Raw genomic sequence first — 14589 nt, forward strand, 5'->3', positions numbered from 1 at the left:
GGGATTTGTTTCGGTCCGTAGAGATGGTTTTGGGGACAGAGAGGGGAGTTAGGTGTAAGGTTGGGAGTTAGGGAGAGGGGATGTGGGGGAATTAGTCAAATGCGGGTGTTGGATGTCAGGGTAACAGATCAGCTAGGATGAGCCCCTCTCTGGTGGCCCCTCCACCAAACTCCCTGCCCAACACGTCAGCAAGCCGTCGGTAGGTTCCGGGATCGGTGCTCTGTGCTGGCAGGAGGCATGATGGCCTCTGAACTGACCCAGGTACACGTGTCGCTGAAATTGCTGTTTCAGGCCTAGTGTTCAGGGTCCTGTCAATGGCGGGTCCGGAGCTTGAGGCCTAGTGTTCGGGGTTCTGTCATTGGCGAGTCTGGAACTCGAGGCCTAGTGTTTATGGTCCTGTCATTGGCAGGTCTGGAGCTTGAGGCCTAGTGTTCAGGGTCCTGTAATTGGCGAGTCCAGAGCACAAGGCCTAGCGTTCAGGGTCCTGTAATTAGCGAGTATGGAGCACGAGGCCTAGTGTTCAGGGTCCTGTAATTGGCGAGTCCAGAGCACGAGGCCTAGTGTTCAGGGTCCTGTAATTAGCGAGTCTGGAGCACGAGGCCTAGTGTTCTGGGTCCTGTCATTAGCGAGTCTGGAGCACGAGGCCTAGTGTTCCGGGTCCTGTCATTGGCGATTCTGGAACTCGAGGCCTAGTGTTCAGGGTCCTATCATTGGCGACTCCAGAGTTCGAGGCCTAGTGTCCAGTGACTCCAGAGCTGGAGGCCTGGAGTTTCAGGTCATTGGTGAGTCCCAGGGTTGATACTGCAGACAGAATCCCACAGGTCAATCGGAAGACCAGTAGTCACAGCCCGATGACCGGAGCCCTGAGATGTGAGTCCACTGGAGGTTGGAGGCCAGAGGCCTGTCCTGGGGTTAGAGGGTTGTGTATGTGCGTGTGTGGGAGGGAGGAATGGGGGCTTGTTTGCTGTTGTTGCTTTGTTTCTTGCTGTGCTCTGTGTTGTTCTGATGAGCATTGTGGGTATGGCATGTTGGCGCTGGCATGTGTTGTACACCCTCAGGAATGTTAGTCATTAGACAGTTAAGTAGGTACTTTATTGATCCCAAAGGAAATTACAGCGCCACAGTAGCATTACAAGCACACAGATATACAAATATTAGAAGAGAAGTAAGAAAGAATAAAAAATAAGTTGCCTCAAACAGTCTAACAGGAGGGGGTCATCACTTCCCCGGTGATAGGTTGACTCATTATAGAGCCTAATGACCAGGGGTAAAAATGACCTCATATCGCTCTTTGGAGCAGTGCAGTTGTCTCAGTCTGGTACTGAAAGTGCTCCTCTGTTCAGCCAAGCTGGCACGCAGAGGGTGAGAAACATTGTTGGGAATTGCCAGGATTTTCTTTGTTCTACCACAGCCCCCAGTGTGCTCGGTTTGACTCCTATAACAGAGCCAGTTTCTGTAATCAGTTTACTGAGCCTGTTGGCATCACCCGTGTTGATGTCATTGCCCCGGCACACCACCCGCATAGAAGACTGTACTGGCAACAACAGACTGGTAGAACATGTGAAGGAGAGGCCTGCACACTCCAAAGGACCTCAGTCTCCTCAGGAAGTAGAGGCGACTCTGGCCCTTCTAGTACACAGCCTCTGTGTTGGTGTTCCACTCAAGTCTATCGTCCAGGTGCACCCCCAGGTACTTGTAGGTCCTCACCATCAATAGTAACAGGGAGCAGGGCCGGCTCAGTCCTCCTGAAGTCCATCGCCATCTCCTTTGGCTTACTGATGTTGAGCTGCAGATGATTCAGCTTGCACCATTTGACAAAGTCCTCCACCAGGGCCCTGTGTTCACCCTCCCATCCTCCCTTTATACGCCCAACTATTACTGAGTCACCAGAGAATTTCTGCAGATGACATGACTAAGTGTTGTATCATTAATGCAAACGACACACTCCTCTGTATGTTTCGAGAAGTAAGTGAATCTAATTCTGAGTGTGTCTCTGAGCACGTATACGTGCGTGAAAAAATGCTCGTTTGCATGTGTGCGTATGTGCGTATGTGTGTGTGCGTTTGCATGTGATGTAAGTTCAAGTTTATTGTTATTCAACAGTACGCACGTACACCGCTAAACAAAACAATGTTCCTCCAGGACCAGTGGGCAAAGCTCGCACCGTATGTCCCATACAACACATGAAATATTCTTAACACAATCATTTAACGGATAGAAAATATTTTACAGATGTACAAGTAAACCATAAGACAGAGGAGCAGAATTAGGCCATTCAGCCCATCGAGTCTGCTCCGCCATTCCAACATGGCTGATCCCGGATCCCACTCAATCCCATACACCTGCCTTCTCACCATATCCTTTGATGTCCTGACCGATCAGGAAACGGTCAACTTCCGCCTTAAATATACCCACGGACCTGGCCTCCACCGCAGTCTGTGGCAGACTCACTACTCTCTGGCTGAAAAAAAACCTCCTTACCTCTGTTCTAAAAGGTCGTCCCTCAATTTTGAGGCTGTGTCGTCTAGTTCTGGGTACCCCTACCATAGGAAACATCCTCTCTACATCCACCCCATCTAATCCTTTCAACATTCGGTAGGTTTCAATGAGATTCCCTTGCATTCCTCTAAATTCCAGTGAGTACAGGCCCAAAGCCACAAAACGCGCCTCACATGTTAACCCCTTCACTCCCAGAATCATCCTCGTGAACCTCCTCTGGACTCTCTCCAATGATAACACATCCTTTCTGAGATATGGGGCACAAAACTGTTGACAATACTCCAAGTGCGGCCTGACTGGTGTCTTATAAAGGCTCAGCATTATCTCCTTGCTTTTATAAAGTGCACGTTACTGGTATTGGTATTGGCGCCGTCGTAAATAATGTGATCTGGGTGAGAGTGGGGTGTTCAGAGGTCTCACGGCCTGGGGGAAGAAGCCTTACCCTGCCCAATGGTTCTGCCTGATGGCAGGACGTAAAGAGACTTGCATATGCATCCATCTCTGCGTCTATTCCCCCCCCCCCCACCACAGGAGCTGTTGAACGAGAAACTGAAAACACAACAGCTGAGTAACCAGCTGGAAAACCTGAGCCACAAACTGCAGAGGCTGCGTCCGAACTCGGAGCAGGCGGTGACGAGCGCCCCGGCCGACCAGCTCAGGTGAGTGACCCTTTCGGGCCCAGGGCTGGGGGAGGTGGGGTCGGGGAGTCGAGGAAAACCGAGAGTCCTGCTGTCAGGCGGGAGCAGTGGGTCACAAATTGGGGATGGGGTGCGCTGGCGGGAATGCACGCGGTGGAACTCCTTGAGGGAGCCCGGGGGTTGTGCGTCGGTCTGTCCCACCGAGGCAGGGGAAAGGACAGTAGGGTGAAGGAACCTCGTGGGACATCGTAGTCAAGAGACAGAAACAATTTTCCAACCACAAACAAGAGAAAATCTGCAGATGCTGGAAACGCAGGTCCTGCCGAAGGGTCCCGGCCCAAAACGTCGACAGTTTACTCTTTTCCACAGATGCTGCCCGACCTGCCGAGTTCTCCCAGCATTTTGTCTGTGTTGCAACGCTTATTTAGTTTTCCAAGTTTTCTCTGGAGAGCCGGAGGCTGATGGGAGATCGGATAGAGGTTTTTAAGATTATGAGAGGCATAGATAGAGTTGACAGGGAGTATCTGTTTCCCAGGGTTGATACGTCTAATACCAGAGGGCGTGCATTGAAGGTGAGGTGTGGGACGGGGGGAAATGTGAGGGGCCAACTTCTTACTCAGAGAGTGCTGGACGCCTGGAATGTACTGCCTGGTATGGTGATAGGGGCAAATACATTAGAGGTTTTTTAAGAGACGTTCGGATAGGCACATGGATGTGAGGAAGATGGAGGGATATGGACCTGGTGTCGGTAGGAGAGATTAGTGTTGGGGTGTTTTTCATTTGCTTTCTGGATGGTTAAGCATAACATTGTGGGCCGATTGGCCTGTTCCTGGACTCTGTTCTATGTTCAGTTTAAGGTTTAGGAAGTAAGGATCAGCCCGGGCTCCAGAGAGTCAGATAGCCAGGAAGGAGCTGCAGAGTGGACAGGAGAGCTAGAAGGGGACACGAGAAGGCCTTGCCAAGCAGGATTAATTTGTATCATTTCTTAACGCATGCATTACTAAATGACAAAAAAAGAGGACTGCGTGTCTTCATAATCTAATCTAATGAGTTTTCCAAGGTGTTCTACACCACGTACAGCTAGGATGTCTAAGACTTCTGCCCAGTGCTGTTGTAATTTTATGTATTACACTGTACTGCTGTTTCAGGAATAAAAATAATGTCATGACAGGTGTGAGTGATGATGAACCTGCTTCTGATCTGGGTCTCTATTGTGGACTGAGAGTGGGAAGGGGGCAGGGAGAGGGGAGTCATGGTTGGGAAAAGGGGAAGGGAGAGGGAGGCACCAGAGAGGCATTCTATAATGATCAATAAACCAATTGTTTGGAATCGAATGAACTTGCCCGGTGTCTCAGGGCTGGGTGTGTCTGTACCCACCCCTGGCACACCTTCGCTGCCGTACGTCCCACACCCCTCACCACCCTCCGCCATTCTTAGCATCCTTTGCTCCCGCCAGGTTTACAAACTCGCTCTCCGCTCCACGGTGACAAATATGGCAGCGTGCGAAGGTCTCACGCGCCTCAGTGACGTATATGTGGGCCGAAGGGCCTGTACGGGTGTTGGAGCATTCCACATTCTGTCGGACAGCAAGGAATAAGAATCAGGTTTATTGCCATTGACGTGGGTTGTGAAATTTGTCGACTTGCGCCAGGGGTACGGCGCAGGACAGTGCGGACTTCAGGAAGGGGAAATCGCTCCAGGCCTCGCTGAGGAGTCAAGTTCCTGGGCGTCGGCATCTCAGAGGACCCATCCCGGGGCCCAACGCTTCGATACAGTCACCAGGAAAGGCACGGCGGCACCCCCTGCTTCATTAGGAGCCAGAGTGGATCGGGTACGTCACCAGCAAATTTCTGCCGACGTTACGGAGGAGAGCACTCTGACCGGCTGCATCACCGTCTGGGGCTGAGGCTCCAGTGCCCAGGATTGCTAGAGGCTGCAGAGGGTCGTAAACTCAGCCATCTCTATCACGGGCACTACCCCGCCCCACCATCGAGGACATCTGCAAAAGCTGATGCCTCGAGAAGGCAGCGTCCATTATTAAGGACCCTCACCATCCAGGACACGCCCTCTTCGCATTACCACCATCACGGAGGAGGCACAGGAGCCCAACGACCCGAATTCAACATTTCAGAATCAGCTTCTTCCCCCCTGCCGTCCGATTTCATCAACTCACGAATACTAACTCAACATTTTCCTCTCTTTTAGCACTGTTTTTATTCTAACAGAATAATTTTGGAGATACGTCTCTACCAGAGGAGGTGTGAGGCGAACCTTCCCTCCGCTAGCCTGCAGACCTCCCTTGGGCAAGGTGTAGCCCCTGCTCTTAGCCCCGCACCCTCGATCAGGGTCTTGTGAAGCCATGGGAGCAGGAGGTGGATGGTCGTACGAGATCACTGGTCCTGGTTATGTGACCACTGACTCCAGGCAGACAATCTCTGAAGAGCATTGATGATGGCTGGGTGGGGGGGTGGGGTGCTCACCCATCTGGTGAAGACACTGCCCAGAAGAAGGCAATGGCAAACCACTTCTGTAGAAAAATATGTCAGGACCATGGAAAGACCATGATTGCCCATGTCAGACAACACGACACATAATGATGATGTCATACAACATGGCACATAATGATGATGTCATATGACACAGCATATAATGATGATGTCATACGACATGGCATATAATGATGTCATATGACACAACAGTAATAAATGAATGAGAGTAATTTGCTATGCCTGCTGCCACGAAAAGAACTGCTGTCAGTAACACTGAAGCTAATGGATACAGAGGTGGCTTATTCAACAAAAAACGAGCAGCAGCCATCGTACTGTGACCGTTGCGGAGGAAGAGGCCTGCTCGACCCAACATTGCATGACGTTTTATATGCTAAAGGTCAAAGGACAATTCCATACCTACAATGTATCTACAAAGCTTCCTCTGAATGACACTCAACTCTCACACCTCCCCCTTCGCACCCCCACTCCAGACACCCAAAATGAATGTTGATCAGCGTTGTCTGATTTTTAATTAACTGGTGTCCACAGCTCCAGGAAACTGTTACCCAGGGCTGCACTTTAAATTTAATCTACAATCCATATTCAGGTCCAAAGATTGGTCGTTGAAGTCAGTGGCTGAAATTAATATTTGGCCATATAGCATAACCCCCAGAACATGCACGAGCAATGATGATCCATATATTCATAACTAGTTCGAAGGTAACCTAACTCCTAGATACGGTCTCATGCCATTTTCTGATTCAGAATATGAAATATTACTGTGTTGCAAAAAAAACAGAGTGCAAAAGAGGACGACATTCAGAAATCTGATGGTGTGTGGGGAGTCGGGGAGATGGTGTTCCTGAGTCGTTGAGTGTGGGTCTTCAGGCTCCTGTACCCCCTCCCTGATGCCAGTAATGAGAAGGGGGCATGTTCCCAGATGGTGCTGCTTTTTGAAGGGGCACATTCGGAAGATGCCCTTGTTAGTGCCCACCACAGAGCTGGCTGTTCTACAACCCTCTGCGGCTCTCTCCGACCCTGTGCGTTGGCGCCTCCACGCCAGACCGTGACAAAACTCGTTAGAACGCCCCCCCCCCCGCTGTAGAAATCTGCAACGTCTCTGGTGACGTTGGAACACCTAATGAAATAGAGCCACTGCTGTGCCTTCTGTCGCGACCGCGCCCGTGCGACGGGACCGGGTTAGACCCTCCGAGATCCTGATGCCCAGGAACTGGGAGCGAGCCCAGCTCATCACACACAAAACGCTGGAGGAACTCAGCAGGTCAGGCAGCGTCTATGAAGAGGAATATAGAGTCGATGTTTCAGGCTGGATGAAATTGGGGGGAGGGGGTGGTAAGAAAGCCAGAATGAGGCGAGGGGGAGGGGAGGAGAACGAGCTGGCAGGTGATAGGTGAGACCAGGTGAGGGGCAAGGTGGGTGGAGGAGAGGGAGGGGGAATGAAGCGAGACGCTGGGTGGTGACAGGTAGATGAGGTAAGAGGTCGAAGAAGGAATCGGATTGAGGAGGAGAGTGGCCCATGGGAGAAAGGGAAGGAGGTGGGGACCCAGTGGGAGGTGAAACACAGGTGAGGAGGAGGGAAGGGTTGAGGGGGGAACTAGAAGGAGATGGGACCCAGGTGAAGGGAAGGGGTAAGAAACAAACCCCTGGGCCCACAGATCCATCCTGACTATACCGGTCTCATCGCCCTGTCTCCACCCCACCCTCTCCCTCTGACTTCACTCCACCCTCTCCCTGTCCCCACCCCACCTTCTCCCTGTCCCTACCCCCACCCTCTCCCCATCTTCACCCTCACACTCTCTCCCCTCTCCCCTCCCCTCTGGCCCTCTCCCCTCTCCCCTCTCCCCTCTCCCCTCTCCCCCTCCCCTCTCCCCCCTCCCCTCTGGCCCTCCCCTCTCCCCTCTCCCCCTCCCCTCTCCCCTCTCCCCTCTCCCCTCTCCCCCTCCCCTCTCCCCTCTTCCCTCTCCCCTCTCCCATCTCCCCCCTCCCCCTCCCCTCTGCCCTCCCCTCTGGCTCTCCTCTCTCCCCCCTCCCCTCTCCCCTCCCCTCTGGCCCTCCCCTCTCCCCTCTCCCCCCCCCCCTCTCCCCCCTCCCCTCTCCCCCCTCCCCTCTCCCCTCTCCCCCGTCCCCCCTCTGCCCTCTGCCCCTCAGTAAGTTTGACCAGCTGGAGCTGAGGCTGGACTCGGTGCTGAGGGAGTCGCTACAGATGAAGGACGCGCACATCGAGCGGCTGTGCGCCCAGCTGGAGGCGGCCGAGCAGGGCAACGCTACCCTCTCGGAGCAGCTGCGGGAGGTGGGTGCGTGCGTGGTGTGGTGTGTCCCTGTTTCCCCCACACCCCGGGGAGCCGCGCCAAGGTCCGGGTGGTGGGGGGCGTCGATCCGCGGCCCCTCGGATCGGGGTTGGCTGGTGGACCCCATCGACTGACTCACCACCTCCCCCTCACAGACCCCCTTCCCTCCTCGTCAGCACCTCGCCCACCCTGATCGGCGGGAGGAGGAGATGGTCGGTCGAGGGGAGGGCGGCCACTCAGGTCCCGGCCGTCGCGGGCAGACAAAGTCCGGCGGACGGCGGGAACTCAAAGTGGACAGAGGGAATGCCCAGCGGGTCGAGCGGCGTCCGTGGAGGGAGAGGTTTGGGGGTGAAAAATCCCTCTCCCTGCCGGCCCCACCCCCGTAGCTCACCCCACCAGCCCCTTCCCCCGAGGGCAACCCCTACCAACTCATCTTCCCCCTCGGAATTCACTCTCCCTTTCTCCCTCTCTCAAAGGGCACCCTGATTCCTGACCCCCCCCCCAATTCCTGCGGCTCTCCCTCCCCATCACCTCCGTCCCTGGCGCTCCGCCACCTCTCCCATCGGTGGGGGGGGGAGGAGGGTCGGGCTGCTGCTCCGAACCCCCCCCACCCGCTGACTTACCGTTCTCTGATTCCACCCCCCACCCCCCCGCCAGCTGAAGGAGAGTCTGGAGCGGCCCCAGCCCGAAGGCGACGCGGCTGAGCGGAGCTCGGGCACAGGGAGCGAGGCCGAGGATTCCCAGCGGGAACGCCGCGACTCCGTGCAGGACCCACTCAGCGCCCGGCTCATCGAGGTGGAGCGGAAGGTAGGTGGGGAGCAGCCCGCCCTCCCTGCGGGGGCGCGGGGGTGGGGGACGAGCGTTGGGCAGGGTTCCCTTCGCTCTCCGGGACCCGTCTCCCACGGGGAGGCGGGGATACGTACAGCATTGGAACTGGGCAGCCGGCCGACTCCTTATACGAAGGGACGGGGGTCTTGGACCGATTGGGCAGATTGAGCATATCTCCTTCGACAGTCGGCCCCTCCCCTCGCCAGCGCTCCCTCCCGCAGGGCGACGCTCCCTCCATCGCAGCTCCTACACCAGCACGACGCTCCCCCGTCCCCAACCCCCAACATCGCTCCTTCCTCACCGCCCCTCCCGCAGCGCGGTCCTCCCTCCTCGCTGCTGCCATTGGGCCTGGAGGTACAGGGACCTGAGGGCTTCCACTCCAAGTTCCAAAAACAACTCCCCCCACCAGCATCAGGCTCACGGGCCGAACCACGAATCCCGCAACCACGGAGCATGCCCCCCCCTCAACTTCCACTAGCGCCGTCTTGTTCTGTTCTGGGTTACGTTGTTCCCCGTTACGCCTCCGGCGTTTCGGGCAGTGATGGAGGTCCTCCATCTCCGGCGGGGTTCGGAGCTCCCTCATCGTGTCGGTAACTCCCTCTCGGTTTTCACTCCTGTCAGTCACGCAAGTTCTGGGTGGAGACTCAGGAATACTGTCACACTCAGATGGAGAAGGGTTCCTCTTTGCTGTTTCCGGAACAGTTGTGTTTGACCAGTCAGGGTTGTTGGCCCCAAACCTGGAGGACCGGTGGGCCACTCTCAGTCTGACCTCTACCCTTTGACCCTGTTTGGCACGGGTGACCCTCACCAAGAGCCAAAGCACAAAGCCCTGACCCCAGCCGAGATAGCTCTCTGGGTCATCGAGGCACACAAGCCTCCGAACCCTACGACAAGGTTCTGGTCCTGTCGGAGGAGTGTGTTCTGTGAATGATGTATAATTTTGTTAATTATAGTATTAATGGTAAGACAGTGTGGAGGATCAGAGGGATCTTGGGGTCTGAGTCCATAGGACACTCAAAGCTACTACACAGGTTGACTCTGTGGTTAAGAAGGTGTATGGTGCATTGGCCTTCATCAATCGTGGGATTGAGTTTAGGAGTCGAGAGGTAATGTTGCAGCTATATAGGACCCTGGTCAGACCCCACTTGGAGTACTGTGCTCAGTTCTGGTCACCTCACTACAGGAAGGATGTGGAAACCATAGAAAGGGTGCAGAGGAGATTTACAAGGATGTTGCCTGGATTGGGGAGCATGCCTTATGAGAATAGGTTGAGTGAACTTGGCCTTTTCTCCTTGGAGTGACGGAGGATGAGAAGTGACCTGATAGAGGTGTACAAGATGATGAGAGGCATTGATCGTGTAGATAGTCAGAGGCTTTTTCCCAGGGCTGAAATGGCTAGCACGAGAGGGCACAGTTTTCAGGTGCTTGGAAGCAGGTACAGAGGAGATGTCAGGGGCAAGTTTTTGACGCAGAGAATGATGAGTGTGTGGAATGGGCTGCCGGCGGTGGTGGTGGTGGTGGTAGGGTCTTTTAAGAGATTCCTTGATGGCTACATCATGGCTCCGTCTGTCTAAGTAGACAGTGGATGTGCCCGTTCCCAGGGCGCAGACCGGGGCGATGAATATGGAGATCCTGGGCTGCCCAGGTATCAAGATCCCCCTCTCAGCCTCGCGGATGTGGTCCAAAGGAAAGCGAAGCGGTACATTTGGCATCAGCTTGGCTGCAGGAGTTGCCGTGAGGTGACGTGATACATCATCCAACCATCTTAGGGGCTCCACTCCGATTTGTGTCGGGTTTACTCCTCAGCCTTCTCTTCTCCCGAAGATCCCCACAAGGCAGTGGGATCCGTAACCCTGGATAGGGGCCCGTACCGGGTACTGTCAGCCGGAGCCAGCCGAGCCCGGGACTCATGTAAGGCAGGGTCGTCACGCCCTGTAGTAGTGACATATCGAGCCACCAACCACTACCCATATGGCTACATGGAGCTTAGGAAACTAGAGGGCCATGGATAAAGCCTAGGTAGTTCTAAGGTAAGGAAATGTTCGGCACAGCTATGTGGGCCGAAGGGCCTGTATTGTGGTGTAGGTTTTCTATGTTTCTAAAATTTGTCAAACAGTGATGTCACTGTAAAGAAAAACCTGATTTTCCCGGCATTTATACCTGGGGTGGGGGTGTGTGATTGTGAAGATAAACTTCAACTTGAATATCTACATGGATTACAAATGGGGTCCGAATACGCAACTTGTACAGTTGTACGTTTGCACACGTGTGTGGGTACGTGTGAACACTAGTCTGTGTCTGCATCCGTTGAGACTCGACCGTCTGTCTGTCTGTCCGTACAGGGACGTGCACGTTGTGTGTGTGTGTACACGAAAATGGGTGTGTGAACGTTTGTCTGCGTGCGTGTGAGCACGGGCACCCGCTGACTCACCACGTCCGGCGCTGCCGTTACAGAACGCCACGCTGCTGGCGGAACAGGGGTCCCTGAGCTGCCGGGCCCGCCAGCTGGAGTCGCAGGTCCAGGGGCTGCAGGCGCAGACGCTGACGCTGCAGAACCACTGCATCTCGCTGCAGGAGCAGGTGGGCAGCCTGCAGGCCCACAACACCAGGCTACAGGTCAGTCAGTACTGGGATAACCGTCCTCTTCCGTCCTCCCTCCCCCTTGGGCCCACAACACCAGGCTACAGGTCAGTCAGTACTGGGATAACCGTCCTCTTCCCTCCTCCCTCCCCCTTGGGCCCACAACACCAGGCTACAGGTCAGTCAGTACTGGGATAACCGTCCTCTTCCGTCCTCCCTCCCCCTTGGGCCCACAACACCAGGCTACAGGTCAGTCAGTACTGGGATAACCGTCCTCTTCCCTCCTCCCTCCCCCTTGGGCCCACAACACCAGGCTACAGGTCAGTCAGTACTGGGATAACCGTCCTCTTCCTCCTCCCTCCCCCTCGGGCCTACAACACCAAGCTACAGGTCAGTCAGTACTGGGATAACCGTCCTCTTCCTCCTCCCTCCCCCTCGGGCCTACAACACCAAGCTACAGGTCAGTCAGTACTGGGATAACCGTCCTCTTCCCTCCTCCCTCCCCCTTGGGCCCACAACACCAAGCTACAGGTCAGTCAGTACTGGGATAACCGTCCTCTTCCCTCCTCCCTCCCCCTTGGGCCCACAACACCAAGCTACAGGTCAGTCAGTACTGGGATAACCGTCCTCTTCCCTCCTCCCTCCCCCTCGGGCCTACAACACCAGGCTACAGGTCAGTCAGTACTGGGATAACCGTCCTCTTCCCTCCTCCCTCCCCCTCGGGCCCACAACACCAGGCTACAGGTCAGTCAGTACTGGGATAACCGTCCTCTTCCTCCTCCCTCCCCCTCGGGCCTACAACACCAGGCTACAGGTCAGTCAGTACTGGGATAACCGTCCTCTTCCCTCCTCCCTCCCCCTCGGGCCCACAACACCAGGCTACAGGTCAGTCAGTACTGGGATAACCGTCCTCTTCCCTCCTCCCTCCCCCTCGGGCCTACAACACCAGGCTACAGGTCAGTCAGTACTGGGATAACCGTCCTCTTCCCTCCTCCCTCCCCCTCGGGCCTACAACACCAGGCTACAGGTCAGTCAGTACTGGGATAACCGTCCTCTTCCCTCCTCCCTCCCCCTCGGGCCTACAACACCACGTCACTCAGTGTTGGGTCAACCGTCCCATCACCCTAGGGCCCCTCTCCTCTCTCCAGTGCTCATCCTGGCACCCACGTCTCCACCTCATCGCTCCGGGTCCCGTTCCCATCGCCCCAGGGCCTTGTCGCTGGGGGGGGGGGGGGGGGCAAAGAGAAAGTAGACAGGTGGAACAAGAGGAAGGAGAGATGGAAAAGGTGGGAGAGGCCTCAGGAAAAGGAGGGTGAGATAGAGCAAGGAGGAAGAACAACCCCCACTTCTCCGCTGTGTCACTTGCAATGTGAGCCCCCACCCCACAGTTTCCAAACCGGACTGTGCATCACTCAAAAGCCCCCCTCCACCCCCCCCCCGTGGTGCAGGGTGGGTGGAGGGGGAGGGTGTGAAATTGCAGGGTGGGCCTCTTCCCTCTCTTTGCCTCATCTCTCCCCTCTCTCCCTTGACACCTCCCCTCCACTCCTCCTCTTCCCACCCCTCTCCTACTCTTCCCTCATTCCCACCTTCTCCCTCCCCTCTTCCCTTTCCCTCCCCCATCTCTCTTCCACCTCCCTCCCCACACCCTCCTCCCCTCACTTCCCCCTCCCTCCCCTCCTTCCCCTCTTCCCTCTTTTTCTCACCCCTCCCTGACTCCCTTCCCCCTCTCTCCCCTCCTTCCTTCCCTTCACACTTCCCTCTGTCACTGCCTTCCTCTCCCTCATGCCTACCCTCTTCCCCCTCCCTTTCTCCCTCCCCTTCCCCTCTCCCACTTCCCTCCCCATGTCCTTTTCTCCCTCCTCCCTCCATTCCCTCCCACTCCCCTCCTCCCTCCTTCCCCTCCCCTCGTACCTCTCCTCTTCCCTCCCTCCTTCGCCCTCACTTCCTCCCCTCTTCCCTCCCTCCTTCCACCCTCACTTCCTCCCCTCTTCCCTCCCTCCTTCCACCCTCACTTCCTCCCCTCCCTCCTCCCTCCCTCCCCTTGTACCTCCTCTCTTCCCTCCTCTCCCCTTCTCCCTCCCTTCTCGTTCCCGCTCACATTCCTCTACCCTCTTCACCCCTCCTCTTGGCCCTCCCCTCCTGCAGGTGGAGAACACCTCGCTGGGCTCGAAGAACGAGGCGCTGGTGGCCGAGGGTGTCCAGCAACGGGCCCGCCAGGCCTCGCTGGAGGCGGAGGCCAAGGCGCTGGGCCAGGAGCACGCGGAGGTGAGGGGGCAGCTCGAGGCCCTGACCAGGGACCACGCCCGGCTGGCCATCCTCCATGAGCGCCAGGAGGCCGAGCTCGAGGCCCTCGTCAAGAAGCACGTGGCCCTGAAGGGAAGCTACAAGGCCCTGGAACTGGAGCACAAGGAGCTGGAGGCGAGGTAGGGCCCAGCGGCAGCCAAAACCCGGAAGCGGATCTGCGGCAGCCAGCGTAATCAAAGACCCCTCCCACTCTCTTTTCCCCCTCTCCCCATCAGGCAGAAGATACAAAAGCCTGAGAGCTCAGAGGCAGCTTCTGCACCATTGTTACTAAGGGCTATCAAATGAGGGTTGAGGGGCTGAATGGCCTTAAGGGGTTGAGCAATGCCAATTGGTGTAACTTTGGTTTGATGGTCTTGGCTGCAGGTTGTTTATGGGGCCTCAGATGGAGTGTTGTGAGTAGTTTTGGACCCCTTATCTTAGAAAGGCTGTGCTGAAACTGGAGAGGATTCAAAGGAGGTTCACAAAAACGATCCCAGGATTGAACGGCTTATCACACGAAGAGAGTCTGAAGGCCTTGGGCCTGTATTCACTGGAATTCAGAAGAATGAGGGATGACCTCTTTGCTACCTATCGAATAGTGAAAGGCCACAGTAGAGTGGATGAGGAGAGGATGTTTCCTATGGTGGGAGAGTCTAAGACCAGAGGACACAGCCTCAGAATAGAAACATAGAAACATAGAAAATAGGTGCAGGAGTAGGCCATTCGGCCCTTTGAGCCTGCACCGCCATTTATTATGATCATGTCTGATCATCCAACTCAGAACCCCACCCCAGCCTTCCCTCCATACCCCCTGATCCCTGTAGCCACAAGGGCCATATCTAACTCCCTCTCAAAATATAGCCAATGAACTGGCCTCAACTGTTTGCTGTGGCAGAGAATTCCACAGATTCACCACTCTCTGTGTGAAGAAGTTTTTCCTAATCTCGGTCCTAAAAGGCTTCC

The 14589-nt window shown here is 55.6% G+C and overlaps 1 protein-coding gene across 1 annotated transcript in view; it reads left to right on the top strand.

Moving 5' to 3' along the window:
* Nucleotides 1-14589, top strand: part of LOC134339633 (girdin-like) — a 93561-nt gene that overhangs the window by 65221 nt on the left and 13751 nt on the right. The window contains 5 exon segments of the mRNA XM_063036313.1: nucleotides 3031-3158; nucleotides 7796-7937; nucleotides 8593-8742; nucleotides 11218-11379; nucleotides 13489-13766. Coding sequence (XP_062892383.1) covers nucleotides 3031-3158; nucleotides 7796-7937; nucleotides 8593-8742; nucleotides 11218-11379; nucleotides 13489-13766 — 860 coding nt within the window.

The sequence above is a fragment of the Mobula hypostoma genome, chromosome 30 (assembly GCF_963921235.1).
Source record: "Mobula hypostoma chromosome 30, sMobHyp1.1, whole genome shotgun sequence".
NCBI lineage: Eukaryota > Metazoa > Chordata > Chondrichthyes > Myliobatiformes > Myliobatidae > Mobula > Mobula hypostoma.